Genomic DNA, 14,706 nt, shown 5'->3' on the forward strand with positions numbered 1-14,706 from the left:
CCCGCATCAATATTTCCCAAATTTTTTGATGCGGGCGGGAGTGATAATCTAACAATTTTTTCTATGTGGCCTTAGTTGTATGATGTTTAAGGGCAACTTTTCAAGCAATAACTAAATACCTTGGCTTAACATTGGATTTTAGCTGTGATTACCAACCAAAGTATTTTGGGCGAGTTTATAATTAGGCAACAAAACAATTTTTTTACCCTGATATACAGTAAGTACATATATACCTTGTCACTATTTTAACATTGATTTCCCTGATCAAATAATTTAGTTTTTTTCTCAATGATAATTAATTGCCACCTTAAAAATTTTAGAAATGAACAAAATTTATATTAATAATACAATGAACATTTTAGGAACTATGGCCAAAAGATTTTGGCTAATTGAGCAGTTTTGGTAAAATTGTAAAGATAACCATAACCAGTTATCAAACCATGCATGCCACCTCAAATTCATTTTCAAATGAATTCAAAATTAACTTTAAACCATTAACAAAAAAGATTAACATATTCCTACAGTATGTTACACTATTCAGTGACCAAGTATGGTGAAATAATTCCACAATACATACCGGTGTTAGTTTCTAATACTACAATCAGTCTCGGGAGAAATCCTAGAATTTCCCATAAAAGCTTTTGCTAGTAAAGTTTACAAATGTATACAGTACATTCCTTTAATAAACAAGTTCCAATTCTATGGGAAAACTCTGAAATTAATCTAATTAATCTAATTTTACAAGATTACTAAAGATAAATAAAATTCATAAACATATATAATAGATTTTAATTGTATGCACCTTAAAATAAGATGGAAATGTAACTTTTTTTTTTAGCAAAATCCTAATATTTATCCACCTAAACTTAGTGGTGCAAGTTACAACAGGTAACAAGTTTGCCAATTGCATGTTACTAATCTACTATTGCACTTTGCATTTTCAAGTATGAAAATGGTCAAAAGAAAATGATATATAGATACAATTTATGATGATTGTACATCTCAACTGGGGAGTGCACAAAGGAAAGTCCCCCTCCCCAAGGGTATTACCCTGTTGCTGGGTCACTTAGATCACTAACTAAACAAAATACTTTTCCACTTTCCCTCATATTTCATGTCCTACATTTAGCAGATACAGGTGACATGAATGTTTGCCACTAAAATCATTTCTCATAAAAAAAAGAAAAAGAAAACTGTTCTTAGTAGTCCCCAGAATTCATTTGTTTTGGTAGCAACAATGTGATGACAATGATTAGTTATTAAAAAGACAATGATTTTCAAACACAAAAGTATTTCTGAAATCTCTAGTTCTGTTCACAAAGTTGTAAGTGTCATATTTTTTTGTAATTTGCTCATGGGTGTGACATCCTCTTGCCCATATATGGGCAAATCACACACATTTGACATATAAAAATTAGGGAGATTTCGACGCGACGTTAGAACAGAATCACTCATGCGTGACTGTCCTACCTATCGTTCTGCGTTCTGCATATGCAGATTTGGCCAAATTGCGTTCCAGAATCTACTCGATGAGGTGACCCTAACGTTCTCGCATACACAAATGACTTTTAGTGACGTCATTACGTTCTACCGTCGTCATGCAATCGAAAGCTCCCTACTGATTGTGTGCATAGAGCTCGATTGTCCATATTACAAAAATAATAATGAAAAATGTGATGATTTATGATGATGAGGATAAATGATGGTGATCGGGACAGTGATAATGATGATGAGGTTGATGATAATGATGGTTATGATCATCATCTTCTGGAGATGATTCTAATGATTAATATGATGTGATGATGATTATGTTGTTAATGATAATCATTCATGCGGTTGGCAACTGAGTTGAAATTATGACAATACATCCAAATTACTGTACATAACACAATAAAAACTTCTACCATCCATCCATCCAGCATGATGCAAACTGCAAGGATGTAATATTTAACTTATTGAAGGATGTCTAAGTACTACCAGTCCACATGTGAAGTGCCTTACTGAAGCATTATTATTATTTTATTATATTTTATATTATTATTAGCAATTAAAAATAATGCTGAAATAAGGCTTCTTCAAACAATTTTTATAAATATACAATCATAAACTACAACCATTAAAAAATTATATTTTTTGTAATTATTCATAATCATTATTTTAAAATGAACTTAAAAGATAAAAGTCTGTGAAATCTGATGAAAAATCTTCAAAAATTCAATAGAAAATTAAAGTGGTCATTTGGAAAGGATCTAATAAGTTATCAACGCAGATCAAAGCCAGTGACGGTGCAAGCTGGGCTTACAGGGGGACCCTCCCTCGAGGAACCTGGCTCCCCCACCCATTTTTACAGTCTAAGGCTGAGTACTCACTGCATCTGACGGTTGTAGGCCGACGAGATCCCAAAACAACATAACTGCTCTTACATTGTTAAGTTGCGTCGTTTTTGCCTTGGAACGGCCGTAAGGGTGGGTCTGTGCAAAGAGTGCAGAAACTGTTCCATCTGTTACATGGTATTGAAAATATTTTCTCATTTAAAGCTAATAATTTACTTTATTATACAAATAAGCAAGTTAAATATTGAATTTATTTTTCAAATTTGTCAAAGCAGACAATACCTTTAAACGTGAAATATTTCTACAGATCAGTACACCGCATCAAATTTTATGGGACAATTACCAGCGATTTGCCACATGAGTATAATATGATATAACCATGATGTGACAAAAGTGGTGGATCCTGGAATTTGAAATAGAGGGGGGCCAAGGGAGGTACTTTTACAAATAGAGGGTTCACCCACCTCAGCCCCACCATGGTTGGAGCTGAGGAAAGAAAATTTATTATTTATGGCACCTCTAGATGGCTGGAAATGACACTCTCAGACTTAAATTTGATTATAATTAAATATTTATAATTTTGAAAAATTTAGGGGGTCGGTGCTCAGGCTGGCTCCTCCCCCAACCCCCTTGAATCCCCCACTGGACATCACGCCTAAATATGGGCAACTCACTGATATTTGTAACATAAAAAATAGGTAGTGTGAACCATTCAAAAATAAATATAGATTTGACAGTGGGATGAAAATTAAAAATAACTACAGTATATAAAATTATATATTGTTTATGCTAATGCAATTTAAAACAGAGTGTGTATTAATTTGAATAAATTAATTTTATAAATATTTTATTTAAAACTAAACCAGTTTATAATTGCACCAATTGAAAGTAAATTAAAAAGGTGGATAACTAATATTAATACAATACCTTATACATATTTTTTTTCATATGAATTTCATTTCCAATCCAAATTTGAAACAAAACAATGGATTTGCATTAAAATTACTACTCATCATGAGGTAAACAGTGAACAACACTTCACCTTTGACCTTAGAGAGGCTGAACTGAACTTTTTCAAAGGAAAATTAAAACATATTTTTCAGAATTTTGCATCATCTCCATCAGGATTTGAGCTCAATACCCTCCAATTTTGTTTAAGGGAGAATAGCAAATATTGAATTAGGATTGAGCCAGAAACAACAGATGATAAAAATAGTAGAGAGTACAGAGGGAAATATTCCCTCACATCACATGACCTAATGTCTTGCAACTGCCAAAATTCATCATCATTACATCATTACAAAAAGAAAATGTTCAACTTGGTCATTTATAATAAACATGTCGTATGTTCCTCCATTGTCATAGCAACACAAACATACAACCACTTTTTGCCTGATCACATGATACCTTTAACAGCAATATGTTAAATTCCAATTTTTGCTATTTCTACAAATAATTATGTATCACATGACTAGTCATGTGAACAAACCACTATCTCTGTCATGCGATCAGACCATTATCGGCCATGCCTCAAGCTGCGGAACTGGATCTTACATGTGCTGTACTTGATTTAAGGTTCATATTAATGATCATACCAATTTTAATACCTGGCTTGTCTCCCTTGCTAACATGTATTTTCTTGTAACGCCTTCAAAACAAAAAAATTCCCACGCATAACGATGACAAATATAGGTGATATTCCAAAAGTATAATCTGCAGGAAAATGAAGACACAAAAATTATAGAATTATCTAGAAGGGGGGGGGGGTGGTTTTATTTCTGGCCAACATAATTACCCCACCATCAGTGGCGTATCTAAGGGGTGTGCACACGCCCCTCAAAAAATTACTTGCGTTCTCCCCCCCAAAATCACTTGCAAGTAGTTAAAAATCACCTTATTTTGCGAGTCCAACAACTGATCATCAAACCCTCACTTCACCTTTGTGCCCCCTATCAGCACCCCCATTTTTTTGGCCTAATATAAAAACACCTTTAAATCATAAAAGTGAACCAATCAATTAACATCTAATAACCCTTAAGCCAATCGAATACCTTCTGCCAATTACATATATTGTTCATAAAAATAATACTAATCGGATGATTTCTACCAATCAAATAACTTGTTATAATATTGACCTTTAAACCAATCATATAACTTGCTACTTCTCTGTGAGTGAAAGTGCTATAATCCTCTGTAGTTCATCCTCCTCTTCTTTGCGTTGTTTTTCCTGTGCATCCAGCTCCTGCTGGGATATCTGTAGGGCTAGCAGCATCTGCTCATCCATGCTAGCTGCATTGGTATTGCACATCTGCTGGCCTTGAGTTGTGGTGTTCTGGTTTGAGCCATTTGGACGTGACTCTTGTAGGCTCTCTTGTATTGCCCTGAAGAGATACCAGAAAAATTTAAAAAGGGGAGGATCAATAGAAAATACAGCTTCAATTACATAAAATATCATTTCTTATTTATTTTAATTTTATGTTTCATTTTATTTTTAATGTAAAGCAGTACTTTTAGTTTAAATTTTTGCTGTTTCTACAAATAATCACATGACTAGTCATGTGAACAAACTATTACCTCTGTCATGTGACCAGATAATTACAATATAAACCACTCATACACTCAGCCATGTTTCTTTAGGCTGTTGTTTTGTGGGACTATCTTAAGATTGTTTTCCAGTTTGCTTCCTGAGCTCTGATTGGTTGCGCATTTTTTCGCTTCGCAAAATGTAGAAACAGTTCAAACTACTGATTTCGCTGAAGGGAAAAACTCTCAATAGAAATGTGAATGCGCATGAGCAATAACCAACATTTTTGATTCGCACGAATAAATTCACCTAGTGGAAAACAGGCGGCTTTTTACCAACAACATCAAAGGAGCACAGCTTAGCAGGATGGTTCATTAACAGCCAATAAGAAGCTTAGCAATATTTTCAGCAGGTCTAAAGATTAATGTAGGACTAGTGCTGAATTGTATTGTGTACTTTACCTCTGTAGAATTTCATCTTCTGCACTTTGACCTATTACTACGCGGTTAACTGAATCACCTTGCTCCCAAGAGTTGAGCTGAAAAAAGTAGAATAATTGTCTTAAAAAGGTTCTTTGAAATAAACAATTTTATTTCAATTTTTGAAGTTTTTACCCTCAATTCTTTTGGTAGAAATATGTCTTTTTTATAAGTGTTAACCAGGAATTATTCATGACTGTGGAAGAATACACACAGACCTCTGTTAGCTGTTGGTGCCTCTGGTATTGAACTCTTTAATGATTATGAGCCCAATGCAGAGGCCGAACCTCAATTGGTCTTGTGACTTTCCAAGTTTCAATTCAAGTAGGGGCCTACTTTTCTTTGTAGGCAATACTTTTAAAGTTATTGAAGACCTAGATGTTAACACATTGGCTGCCAGCGACATGTATACTCGCCCACTGGATGTTGCTGAGGGCACCCGAGACAAGTATACTTGAAAAAATCGGGGTAACAATCTACCGTTCATAACTTCTTTGTTATACATTGTAGATCCACAGACTCAATGGCTGGTAGATCGGGGAAATACACCAAGATGATAATGTACAAATGACGCATTTATGTTTATTTTGTTATGTTGCCGGTAGTACACTCGAGCAGCACAAGTGGGGCGCATTTGAACATATACCAACCCATGCAAAAAGTGGACGAGACAACTCGCACTTTGCATAGTTAATAGAAAGAGCTAACACAGTGCCATCGACGAGTTTACTCATCTACTAATATTTTCCTGCCAATTTATTAGACACATCATTTTGATGATATATGACTAGGTAATATTTCAAAAAAGTATGTTTTTACATGTAAACTAGTTTTGGCACACAGGAAGGAACCTTTAAAAAGGTCTGGCAATGAATGTGTTAGAAATAGACAGGATTCAAATCGTTGCTTACATTGTTACCACCATTCTCCTGCTCAAGTAAGCTTTGCTGTATGGCAAATTGTAGCATCTCATCATCTTCATAGCGTACTTGATCGGTTCTTATCTTGCTATAGCCTGCAGGTGCTTCAAATATAGCTTCATCTACAATGCATTTCTTGTTGGCACCTGGAACCTCATCTACCTCGCTGCCTTCGTCCGTATCTTTTGAGTCGTCCAGAGCCAGAACACCTTCAACTGGGTCTTTTAAACCGTACAAGTTTCCAAATGTTATCCTTGCATTTAGAATATGAAAAAGTGGTATCTCTGCAAGACAATGAATACCATTGAATGTCAATTTTAAATACAAATGTTTGATACTGTTTAATTATTTAAAACTTGAACCTCTGTCAAATTGAGACACACTGAAAAGTACAGTATGTCTAAGTTAATGACTGAAATTTTGACCACCTACATGAGCCATATCTGAACTTTGAACCACTTTGCTATGTCTAGTCATTACAGTATATTCCCATGTATAAGATGAGGCTTAAAATAGAAAATTACGTTTGAAAAAGAGTGAGTCGTCTTTTATATGAGAAACACAAATATTTGTAAATCATGTTCACCTTGTATGCAGATCGTCTGTAACACTCAAATTTACTACTGAAATGAAGCTACTAACTGTTAGTATGAATAAATGCAATTAATGTGAGGAAATAATATTTTGATGAACATTTAAAAGCCCATAAAATGGTATTTTGTAAGATTGGTCCTACATTTGGCTAAGTATATACCTAGGCAGATGCAGTATTAAGACCACAAACAGCAGCAAAAGGTAGGGATTCCAACGTTGGAATGGGAAGGGGAGGGAGGGTTGTCTTATACGCTCGACATACAAAAATCATCCAAAAATCTTCTCAAACTTGGGGTCGTCTCATACGGGGATCAATCGCCTATACGCGAGTATACGATATACCAGTATCCATAATACAGTACAATTTTGAACTAAATTACCTATTTTAACAGGAAAACCAGAAGGTAGTTGCAGTGTGATGAAATCTCGGAGTTTTGCAAAATGTGCATTACTGATTGCCATGAGGTCAATAATTGGTAGAACTTGTTCCTGCATCGATAGAGGGTGCTCTTCACTCAACCATAGTGTAGCTTTAAATTTTTGTACTTTGGTTGTCATTTCTTTCGGTCGACCGATGTCACGGCCGGAGATGTCAAAGTCAGGATTAAAATAATCTTCCGGCTTGATATCCGATGGATTAGATGGGTTGATAACTTGTGAAACTTCAGGCTAAATTGAAATAAAAATTGAATACATTATTAATCAATCAAATTATTATATTTGCTGAGTATGTGAATGAATAAGTGATGTTTATGGTCACATTATCTATTTATGAATATAAAAATAATGATTATAATGATAAAGATGACAGCATCTCATGATTGTGTAAAAGACAACAGAAGATGATATGATAATTAATGATACTGATACTAATTATACTAATGATACTGATGTTGATAAGTTTATGTACATACAGATATATTTCAATGACAATAATTGTAATGATGAGAATGATGATGATTGTGATGGGAATTAATATTAAAAACAGCTAACTTACTGTTTCTCCAATGATTTCTTCTTGTTGTTGCTCTGCTGTCCCTAGCAACGACTGGAGGGGTGATGCAAATGGTATACTGGCCGTCTCAGCTAAATTCAGAATAAAACACCAATGTCAACAAATGGAAACAAATTAATTAATATGGTTAGGATTTTTAAATGAGAGGGCATCAAAGTTTTGCGTACAGTTAAATCTACAGAACACATCTTTAGCTAACCACAAGATCATAATAAATAATAAAGAAACAGCTTTGTTATGCCAAGGAGGTTATGTATTCACTGCTGTATTTCTGTCTGTCTTTCTGTCTGTCTGTTAGCAAGATTACACAAAAACTAATGAATGGATCATCATAAAATTTTATGGAATGGTACATAATCATCAAACAAAGACACCAATCAATTTATCAGAATAAAAGTTCAAAAGTCATGATCTGGGTCACAGAAATTCAATTTTTTACCCCTGAATATAAAAGAAAATAATGGAATCACCCCACATATCCAGGCACCACTCATTTGCCTGAATAGGATGGGTGATTCCATTAGTTTTTTAAGGGTATTCTGCAGCACTCTAGAAAATGAGATGTGCCTGAATACGACTGATGATTTTATTATTTCATGGAGGGATATCCATGTGGATGACACTTCAGTTGAGCATGCAGAACATGCATGATGACCGTTGATGTTAACATGCATGATGACCGTTGATGTTAACATGTATGATGACCATTGATGTTAACATGCATGATGACCGTTGATGCATGGACATGTAAATGGGTTGCACTGCACAACAAATTGTTTTCGTAACTGTGGCGTGCCACTGCTGGGGGTCTGTGTAAACAAGTTTCTACAAGAATTTGTTTTACAGCAAAAATATTTATACAAAGAAATGTTTTTTTCACACGTACCTTTGTTTCTCTCTTTATCTGCTTCTGTTAAGTGTTCTGTTCTTGTCTTGGTTACTAGTTGAACATTACCAGCACTGAACACTTTACACTCAAAATTATTAACATTCTCAACTTTGTCATGTCTCCAACCCCAAATGCCACTTTTATTTCTGAAAAGAAATGACCATCAAAGTTTCTTGAGGTTAAAAATGTAGCATTAATCTATCAACCTGGTAGAGGGAAGCAAGGTATTCGCCATTGATGAGGTAACAGTAGAGGCATCGCCGGGGGATCAAGGGGTACAGACTTAGGACCTAGTCAAATCACCTGCAGTGCAGGAAACAGAATTTCTACAGACTTGAACAAAAATGAATGTGTGCGTAATTGTATTCGTTAAACTTATACAAATATATCTACCTTGTAAACTCTATTTTATCGGTGTCAATATAGGTGTTCGTAACTGGCGAGGTCAACCGTGCGGCGATGCTGTCTTCCGATGGGATCATATTGCACACTTGATGGTGTTCCTGAAGCTCCAACGTTTCCGTGTACAGAACTCGACGATCATGATCTACTTCCACAAAGCTAAATCTGCTGCCCTCTATAGTTTGAGAATGAATGAAAAGAAACAAAACAGAAAGTGCTTTCAGTTTTCATATTATAATATTTCTGGGAAATTTTTTCCTGTATATAAATACTGTGAACATTTTATGAAAAAATATATTAAAACTGAATTTTTCTAATCTGTGTATAACTTGATAAGTTGATAATTCATATAATTCTTTTAAATATGCAATTCAATTTTTTAATTGATTTTTTTAAAGGTTTTTAACTGTTTAACACAGCTTATAATTTGAAGATACTTTTCATCATGTTTGTATCTGAATATTTAAAAAAGTTAAAGAAATGTATCATGGTAACTATCTCTCACATACCATCATTTTTAAAGATAAAACTTCTACTGCCTCTGATCCAATTCATATTATCAAAACCAATAAGAGTTGTATCGATTCGTACATTAGGTCCACTTTTCCATACTTTGTACGTGTCGCTAGGACAGATTCTGGACATCAGGGGAACTAAAATAAAAAAGTTTTATACTATTTGTTAATTAAAGACCACAAGATATACACAAAGATTTTACCTCATTTTTATGCTTGATATAAAACTTATACTGTACGCAGTTCAATTATTAGAATGTAAAATAATCAACGCCCCTGTATTTTAGGTGTGACATTGAAGGAAGGCCTTTCCATTTTTTTTTCTATAACTATTTGTGAAATGCAAAAAAAATCAAATTAATTCCTTAAAGTATTAACTCTTTTGGAACACCACAAATGTAATACTGAGCTTCTAATCTTTCACTACTACTTCTGTTGTTGCACAATCCGCTATAATTGACAGGGGTGGATCCAGCGAAGTCTGAAAAGGGGGGGGGGGGGGGAAGATCGAGAAATAACATTACCCTAGGAGGGTCTGGGAAATTTTTGTTTTCTAGTTCCCCGAAAATAACCTTCCTTTCATTTTACGTTTTTTTTTACTTTCCAAAAGGGGGACCTGCCCGGCCCCCCTAAATCTCCCCCCGATTGCTTATTTTGTACAGCAGGTTCATAATGGGTCCAGACATGTGCAAGATACTTTTATCAGTTAAAAGAAAGAAAAACCTTGCTATTCAGTATAGACTACATAGAGTATGTTTTTACAGGACCTTATGCTTGGATACCAATCAATATGTCAAACAAAAGAATAATCTGTGAGACAACACCTACCCCAACTTGTGAACTCCCATTTCATTTCAATGTAGAAATCTGGAGCCTGTAATATAAACAAATATTCCACAAGTAAACTTAAAAAATAGGCTCCCATACTGCTTGACATATTTTTTTTTTTTTTTTTTTGGGGGGGGGGCTACTTTTAACTCATAACCCATCCATGCTTCCTGTGTTGGCAATTCACTTGAATAACTGTAAAAGTAACAGATTGTTGACTTTTTATTTCTTTCCAGGACGGGTCTAACATAGGCATGGCCTCATATTTCATAGGTTTACTTTTGGAAGACTTCATCTTTACCTTTAGCTTACAACACACGCATCTCATCATTCATAGAATATTTTGTAAATAGCATTCAGTTTTCCATATTTTTTGTGTTTGGTAATTGTTTATACACGGGTCCCTCATCACAATATGAAGTCTTTTAACGCCAACATAATGTCAATGTCTGCCGAATGTCTGAAATCAGATGGCTACAAGTACCAGTATTCCTTCAACCGGATTTACGCTTACAACTTACAAGTGAGACGGTAGCTAAGTGTCTACAGCCCCTGGATTGAAATCTTTGAAAGCATGTAATTTAATACAAATGCAATAAGAATACAAGTACTTGTTGGATAAGTATTGCTTATTTATTTCATATTTAATTTTTAGGCACAAGGTTAAAGAAACGGCAATAGCAAAATAAATGCACATTTCTGCTAAGCCCAGCCCCATGGAAAAATATTTGTAGGGTCCCACAAACCATGAGCAATAGCATAAAAAAATGTAAAAATGTGCGTTTGTGGGACAACACGTGTGCTTGTTGGACGCACGCATATTCCTCACACTGTTCTGATTGGTCAGTTGTTACGTTTGATTGACACTTCGGACTGTTCCATTATGGTGATACTGTTTTTTTTCCCCATTTCATTTCATTTTATTTTATTTCACACAATGCAAAAAGTACATTATATAATTCTTCAGAAAGGTAAATAAATAACAAGGACAATGTAATCTAATTAAGTAATACTAGCAAATTACTAAATTAAAGTAAAAATTAAAATAACAATAACAATAATAATAATAAAAATAACAATAATAATGATAATAAAGATAATAATAAAGATAAAGATTATAAAAATATTAATAATAATAACAAAAACAATTACAATAATAATAGTAAGGTTGTGTGAGGAGGACACAATATTCCATTAAGGTTTTAAGTCTGTGCCTCCAATTAACTTAAGCTAAGTAATATTGATAGTGAAATAAGATTATTGATAAGTAATATTAATAGCGAAAGAAGGCCTTTAAAAAGAAAAACACACGCAAAGGATGCTCTCATAGGAGGCTTTGGTAGTGGAGTTTCGTTTTTTTTCATTAGTGAAAAATATTCATGTAACATTGACTGGAATTGAATGTAGGGGCTGCTGTTTGGAAGGCGAGCATCTTAACCAACAAGCTACCGCTCCACTTACCGATTTCAATTTATTGAGAAGCTGTGGAATACCACCAATTCTGGATGTCGCTCGTTGGTGATCACGATGCTGTAAAACCGACTGTACTATCTCGGGGTCACCACTAGTCACGGCCTCCTGTAGGGCTGTACATCAATTAATCAATCAATCAAATGTTATTTCTTTTTATAATATTAAATTATTTTCATTATACAATTAGTCATTACTTAATTACCACTGAATTATTTATATACAGTACATATAGCCTTATTAATGTTACAATTTATACAGCTGTTATGTACTGTAATACATAACATATACCATCTCTGTTGAGGTAATAAAAAAAAATTAAAATTGGAACAACTGTTCATTTTCATTAGCTTTACAGTGGAAATCTAAATATAACCCATCACACCAATTACAAACTTTCCAATTCAGAATGTTTACATTGTAACAGGCATAAAATATTGAATATAGAATTTACAAGAGTAAACCAGTCTATTATTTATGCCGTGTGACCTCACCTGTCCATCCATCCTGGTTCACGTCATTGACAAGTCCCCCATGACGTAGCAGAAGTTTAGTACTCTCTAAGTGGCCGAGGGATACTGCTAGGTGAAGGGGTGTTCTCCCACGAGGATCTTTAGCTTCAAGAACTTCCTATGAATTTAGAAAAAAAAAATTCATGACTTTGGCTGCTATTGGCAAAAAAACTGATATGAAATCAAAACAAATATTAATACATAAATAGTAACACATTTAAAATTACAATCGTCCTTTTTCTCAATACATTTTTTCTGCCCTCAAATACTGGCGACACTCACACCTACAACATTAAGCTAGAAAACGAATAAATAATTTGTAGTTTCATGTTGAGTCATTCATTTGCTAAAAAGCCAGTGGCATTCTATTTTTATGAAATTAAATTAAGAGTTAATAGTAAACAGCTGGTATTTCTAACATATCTTTTCCTTTTTTTTTTGAGTGTGTTTAATTTATTATCGTTATTGGTTCACCATACCTGAAAACTCCCAAAATACAAGATTACATCATTTAGAAGAAGCATACATTGAACAAAAATTATTGGTCTTTATTATCATAGAAAAACATGAAAATATAAAACATACCAGCCATATGCTGAATTTCAAATTATTTACATATAAATATCCATAAAAAGACAAACAAAAAACCAATAAAAATTCATTATTATTTCTTATTATTGAAGGATACAAATGATAAACAAAAGGACAGGCCAAAACTATAGGTGGACAAAGTGCATCCCACCAGCTACATGCGGCCCGTGGGCAATTTTTTTGCGGTCCACGAAAGTTAAATTTTAAGAACCTTATTTGAGTACCCCGTATACGACCATTCTTGGCTTGTTGTTACGACCCGATGCTGATCAAAGGTAAAAGTACTTATTAAACAAGAACACAACTTACATTATTATTAATAATACAATGTACAGTAATTTAAACATTTTTTTTTCTGATTTGCAAAATTAAACATATGTACCATTTAAAGGCAAATTAGAAAAGAAAATTGTGTGTGGCTCCCCAATATTCATTCAAAATTTTTGGCCCTCTGACCAATTTTCATGCCCACCCCCCTAGGTTCAACAAATGACCTTCTCAACTTTTTTTTTTTTTGGTATAGGCCTAGGCATATTTGACATTTATCTAAACAATGCATCATCAACAAAATCTTATAATAATATATCATTGTTCAAACAAATCATTGATTGAAATGATGTAAACAACAGCAATGGTAGCCTGTAGGCTAGTAACAGTCTTAAGTAAGCATAAACTCTTTAATTCCCATATTACTGGTAAGGTATAGGCCTAGGTCTAGGAGGCATAATATTCACATAGATTATGGGCAAGGGCGCTAGGTCACAACGCTAGGCCATATCAAGACAGATGAGTGCACCTAGACAGCAGCGCACGACCTTTCTCGCAACATTTGTGATGGGCAAGTCAAAAAGTGCCGAGGAAGGAGGCCTACCTGTAACGTTATATCATCAAGTTCAGACAGCTTTCTGCGGAGGGACTGCACCTCGTTATGCCAAACCAACCAATGGTATGGATATAAATCTTCATTTGTTGCCTTGCGAGACATTTCTTTTGTCTTGCAATACTATAAATATTAATTTCAGACAAATCAATCAGACGATTTCTGCCGTCACAGGACAACAGTGTGCGTTTGGTAACCCGGAAATTTCTTATTGCATCCCCCAATACGAATTCACAAAGCGCCCTCTATAATGATCGTCATAATCTAAGGCAGGACAACATCTCTGCATCAGAAAATGGGAAAAGTTGATATGAACGCATCCTCTTTATCAAAACTATTCAGAACTATCTCACAAGTTGTTGATACAAAATCAGAATACGGTCTCATAAATGGAATTAGTTCAGCAAGATACTCTAATCAAATTATCTCGCCATTTGGATAGGACGTTAAGCCATTGGTTCTGACTTGTGTTGATTGTGTTTTTCATTCACAGGTTCAATATTAGGGCCTAAAAGTGACAAGATAACAAAATAGTAATATATTGACAATGTTTTCCATTAAAAGGATCTCAATGCAGTACAGTACATAGGCCTAGGTATCAGGGTAAAATTTTAACACTGTGTACAAAAGGGAGGGGGGGAGCCGCGGCTCCAACGGCTCCCCCTGGATACGTCCCTGCGAGGTATACTTTTGAATTTGATTATTGAGATCCAACTCGAAAAACGATGAACTTCATCGGCGAACTCTTTCTGTT

The 14,706-nt window shown here is 34.4% G+C and overlaps 1 protein-coding gene across 1 annotated transcript; it reads right to left on the bottom strand.

Annotated features, from left to right (window-relative positions):
* Positions 1-429: 429 nt before the first annotated feature.
* Positions 430-14,154, bottom strand: LOC117118752 (ankyrin repeat domain-containing protein 13D-like). Its single transcript, XM_033263435.1, has 13 exons — positions 13,944-14,154; positions 12,464-12,599; positions 11,961-12,085; positions 10,500-10,545; positions 9,666-9,809; positions 9,148-9,331; positions 8,752-8,900; positions 7,848-7,936; positions 7,231-7,519; positions 6,248-6,540; positions 5,319-5,395; positions 4,469-4,714; positions 430-4,046 (listed from the first exon to the last, which is right to left on the bottom strand). Exons 1-12 carry the CDS (start codon positions 14,055-14,057, stop codon positions 4,492-4,494), a joined length of 1,869 nt encoding a protein of 622 aa, XP_033119326.1. The 5' UTR covers positions 14,058-14,154; the 3' UTR covers positions 430-4,046; positions 4,469-4,491.
* Between the last annotated feature and the right edge of the window lie 552 nt (positions 14,155-14,706).

This window comes from Anneissia japonica, unplaced genomic scaffold, assembly GCF_011630105.1.
Source record: "Anneissia japonica isolate Jap-2015-1 unplaced genomic scaffold, ASM1163010v1 scaffold2069_len581484_cov189, whole genome shotgun sequence".
NCBI lineage: Eukaryota > Metazoa > Echinodermata > Crinoidea > Comatulida > Comatulidae > Anneissia > Anneissia japonica.